Source organism: Teleopsis dalmanni, chromosome 1 (genome assembly GCF_002237135.1).
Source record: "Teleopsis dalmanni isolate 2A chromosome 1, ASM223713v2, whole genome shotgun sequence".
Classification (NCBI taxonomy): Eukaryota; Metazoa; Arthropoda; class Insecta; order Diptera; family Diopsidae; genus Teleopsis; species Teleopsis dalmanni.
Genome location: NC_051846.1, coordinates 156,776,445 through 156,781,165, shown reverse-complemented (window position 1 = coordinate 156,781,165; position 4,721 = coordinate 156,776,445). Strand labels below are relative to the sequence as shown.

Sequence of the window (4,721 nt, the reverse complement as noted above, 5' to 3'; positions counted from 1 at the left end):
AGAAAATTGTTTGCGAGAAATGAAAACAAAATTTGTGTATTATTAACATTTGGAATGTTTCAGTAATGTTTTTCTTTTCTCGGCAGAAATTAAACAATGTATTCGAGGGAGCCTGAAAATGCTATAAAGTCTTGCAAAGCCCGTGGACCAAATCTACGCGTGCATTTCAAGGTAAATTTAATATATAATGGAATAATATTTTAGTTAAAAATTTATACACTAATCACAAAAACAACACGTCAAAAAAGTGTAGCTGTCAAATTGTTAAGCGGCAGTCGAACGCTGAGCATGCTTTATGATAAACTATGTGGTCAATGAAATATAGTTTGGAATCAATATTAATTATTTAATTCAATTTATTTACCTTTTGGCAAATTATATGGATTTGGTTACTGAAGTGAAAATTGTTATATTGCATCTTAAATCAGTGTTTAAAAGATCTTTTTTGCTTTCTCAACATTTTTGCAAAGATGTTAGAGGAATGTTTGACAGAGTATCAGCTGGAAATATAGTACTTAATCGGTTTTGCATCTAAAGCTCTTGCTACAGTTAATTAGTTAAAAAAACGCTTCATTATATGCATCTAATACCAGTGTGAGAGGGAATCTTTGGTTGTTCTTGCATTTTTAAATGATGCCAAATAAATGTATGCCAGGCATTAGCTGCAAATCTAAATCTTAATTATTGGATTTACTTTAATGCTCCGCTATATAATATTTTATATATATTAACCATGTATATCAATTGGGCACAATAGACAGCTGTGGCGGCCGTTTACAGAGTACGCTTGGAACCACTCTACTTTGAATGAGTGAATTAATATTAAATTTTCTATATAATAACGAAAAAAAAATATAATAGAGTATCTGCATCTAAAATCAGTGTATGAAAGATTATATTACTTTCTTAACATTTTTGCAAAGGTGCTAGAGCAATATTTGGCAGAGTATATCAGCTGGAAATCATGTGCTATATGCAGATTTACTTCTAAAACTCTAGCCACATTTGTTTTAGCTAATAATAATAGTATTGAAGACATTAGAATAATTTATCTGCATCTTAAATCAATGTATAAAAGATAATCTTCCTTTTTTAACATTTTTGCAAAGGTGCTAGAGGAACGTTTGGCAGAGTAGATCAGCTGGAAATCATGTGCTATATGCAGATTTACTTCTAGAACTCTAGCTACATTTGTTTTATCTGATAATAATAGTATTAAAGACATGAGAATAATTTATCTGCATCTTAAATCAATGTATAAAAGATAATCTTCCTTTTTTGACATTTTTGCAAAGGTGCTAGAGGAACGTTTAGCAGAGTATATCAGCTGGAAATCATGTGCTATCTACAGATTTACTTCTAGAACTCTAGTTACAATTGTTTTTTCTAATAATAATAAAAGTACTGAAGACATGAGAATAATATATCTGCATCTTAAATCAATGTATAAAAGATAATATTTCTTTTTTAATATTTTTGCAAAGATGCAAGAAGAATTTTTGGCAAAGCATCAGCTGTATATCTTATCTTAATTAGAGATTTACATCTAGAACTTTAGCTACATTGTCTATTTATAAATGGATTAAAACAATTTAGTTTTTTATTATAAGTGTCTATTAAAGTATACTGATCAATAACCAATCCTAATAGTCACCAAATGCTTAGTGTTATAAAATTCAAGTACCCGGTTTTAAAATGTTAACTTTAAACCTTTCTTTATATTATTTGTTCCAATAAGCCTATTTTTATTTCATCATAAACTGATGGCATTTTTTGCTGTATAATACTAAGATTGAAATTTATTTGGTTTTAGTTAATAAAAAAATGCTAAATAAATATTTATATATAAACAGTGGCTAACTAACGTTACTATGCGTTTGGACACTACCTGATGTATAAAACAAGTATTTCAATATTATAATGTATTTCTTATATATATAATGATTAATAATACTATATATTCACAGAAGCATCTCTTATATTTCCAAAGTGCTCTCGTGAAATCTATTTCTACATTTGGTGTATATATATATTGCTATATTATATATATATTATAGTATATTTTTGTACTAATTTAGTGCATATTTCTAGATTAAGTGTATATATTATACTAATTTCATGTATATTCCTATATTAATTTAGTGCCTCTATATTATTTTGTTAATGCAAATACTGCATTAAATTGCTTGAGCTCATAGCTCTTTTCATCATAAACTAATTTGCATTTTTACTTTAAATAATTAAAACACAATTTAATTGGTTTTAATTTAATATAAAAATGCTAAATAAAAATTTATATAAAAACAGTGCCTAACCACTTTAATATGTGTTTGGACATTACCTGAAGTATAAAACAAAAATTTACTTTAATATATAGTGAATATATATGTGTAACCAATCCTACTGTATAATTACATATAAACTATTATTAATTAAATGTATTTCTTATTTCTCTTACAGAACACTCATGAAGCTGCTCAAGCTATCAAACGTATGCCACTTCGTCGTGCTCAACGTTTCTTGAAGGCTGTGATTGAAAAGAAAGAGTGCGTACCATTCCGTCGTTTCAACGGTGGCATTGGTCGTTGTGCACAAGCCAAGCAATGGAAAACGACACAAGGTCGCTGGCCAAAGAAATCAGCTGAATTCTTATTGCAACTTTTGCGCAATGCTGAAGCTAACGCTGACTACAAAGGTCTCGATGTAGATCGCTTGGTCGTTGATCACATACAAGTCAATCGTGCACAGTGTTTACGCCGTCGTACATATCGTGCACATGGTCGTATCAATCCATACATGTCATCACCCTGTCATGTTGAGGTCATTCTTACCGAAAAGGAAGAAGTTGTCTCCAAGGCTCCCGAAGATGAACCAGCAAAGAAGAAGCTGTCCAAAAAGAAGATGCAAAGACAAAAAGAAAAAATGATGCGTTCGGAAGCTTAAGTTAAAATTTATATAAATTTTTTTTTTGTTCAATAAAAATCATTGAACAAATGTTTTTATAAGAATTTTAAATTGTTTAAAACGTTTTTTTTAAGTCGTAATTTTATATTGCCTACTTTTAGGGTTGTGACAAATAGTTTTTTTTTTTTTCGCTATGTGATTAATGTGCATTTGAGCTTGTGGCTTCCATGCAGTTTTCCAGTTTTTGTTGATTGCGGACAGAATTTATTGTTTCCGTTTCATATTGTCGCGTTTTAGAAAATTGCACACCTTGTTTTTTTTAATTGTTCCAAGCACAATTGTACAACAAAACAAACAAAATTGTATAAATGCAACTAAAATTAACAACTATGACTTCTCTTGACCCTGCTCTGAATCACAATTTATTTATTATTCCACTTTTTTGTTGCAATAATGCCTTTTTTTAAATCGATTTTCTCCTGATGAAATCCAACAAAAAATTGTTTATTTTCTTTTTTTGTGTCTTAAACACTTACTTTCTTTTGTATTATGAAAATGAAATAAAAATTTATTTATTAATTTTTAAATTGTTGATTTAGTAAATTTACAAGTACACATGCTTGTGAGATAATGACCCTTCAACCATTTAAGATGCTTAAGGCTTAAGATATTTTAAATTTTACTGCTTCAGCACACATATTAGCGCATATTTACACTTTTTATAAATAATTTTTTATTCAATAATGTAAACAAACTATATACATTTATTGTAATAATTTTAGTTTTGTTCCTTTTATGCATATCGCTCATCGCGTTTATATATTATATTTTCGACAATTTGTCTCATTAATTGAAGTACTTAGTTACTTAGTTTTTTACATTTGATTGTGCCCGCCTGCCTGCCAGCGTCGGTATTGTTGCTCTTACTGACATAAATTATCATCGACTTTTGGATTTTTTCTTCATTTCAAGCTGTGTGACAATTTTTCTTGCAATGCAAATTCATTAAATTAATTCAATTTGTACGCAACAATTTTTTCGTTGTTATAAATTGGATTTTAATTTTTTTCTTTTTATATTATTATTATTTTTTTTTTTTTGAAATTATTAATGTACTCAAAGACATATATTCAAAGATAATTGTACAAATCTATTTTACTTAGTTATTAATATGTTTATTTCTTGAGATTTATGGAAAGGTCATAGATAAGAATGCTCTTGATGATGTTTCCTGCTTCCGTATTATTTAGGTCAAGAAAGTATTTTATGTATTAAGAAACCCCTTTCATATCGAAGTTATTCAGGATAGGTTTAATAAAACGATAACAAAGATATAATAATATAATACGTGGAGATCTTTAGAGCGGATAGACATGACATGAAAAGAATTATAAGTTCTCATAGTATACATGGGTTCAGATACTAATAACAGAGACATATTAATATAACGCCTGGAGATCCATAGAGCGGATAGACATGACATTAAAAGAATTATAAATTCTCATAGTATACATGGGTTCATATACTAATAACAAAGACATACTAATTTAGCACGTGGAAATCTATAGAGTCGATAGATATGACATGAAAAGAATTATAAATACTTATACATGGGTTTAGATATGATTAGCTAAAGGAAGTGTGCAAGAGGAGGGGATTGTTTGGGAACAACTGTGGTTTAAATATGAATGGAATCGTAATTAAAGTTAACACCAGTTGAAGTAATGCTTGGTTATGGTAAAAGAGTAAGCATTGAGACTTTGGTATCCTTCCTCTTGTCTAACACGTAAATCTGCTAAATTTTTTTGTATTCATCA

General features: G+C 28.7%; 2 protein-coding genes across 2 annotated transcripts in view; one reads left to right on the top strand and one right to left on the bottom strand.

Moving 5' to 3' along the window:
* Nucleotides 1-4,721, bottom strand: part of LOC119666533 (serine-rich adhesin for platelets-like) — a 378,359-nt gene that overhangs the window by 232,624 nt on the left and 141,014 nt on the right. The gene's annotated exons all lie outside the window — the stretch shown is intronic.
* Nucleotides 64-2,986, top strand: LOC119669554 (60S ribosomal protein L17). The gene is made up of 2 exons (XM_038079489.1): nt 64-171; nt 2,461-2,986. The coding sequence occupies exons 1-2, from the start codon at nt 97-99 to the stop codon at nt 2,941-2,943; spliced, it is 558 nt and encodes a 185-aa protein (XP_037935417.1). The 5' UTR covers nt 64-96; the 3' UTR covers nt 2,944-2,986.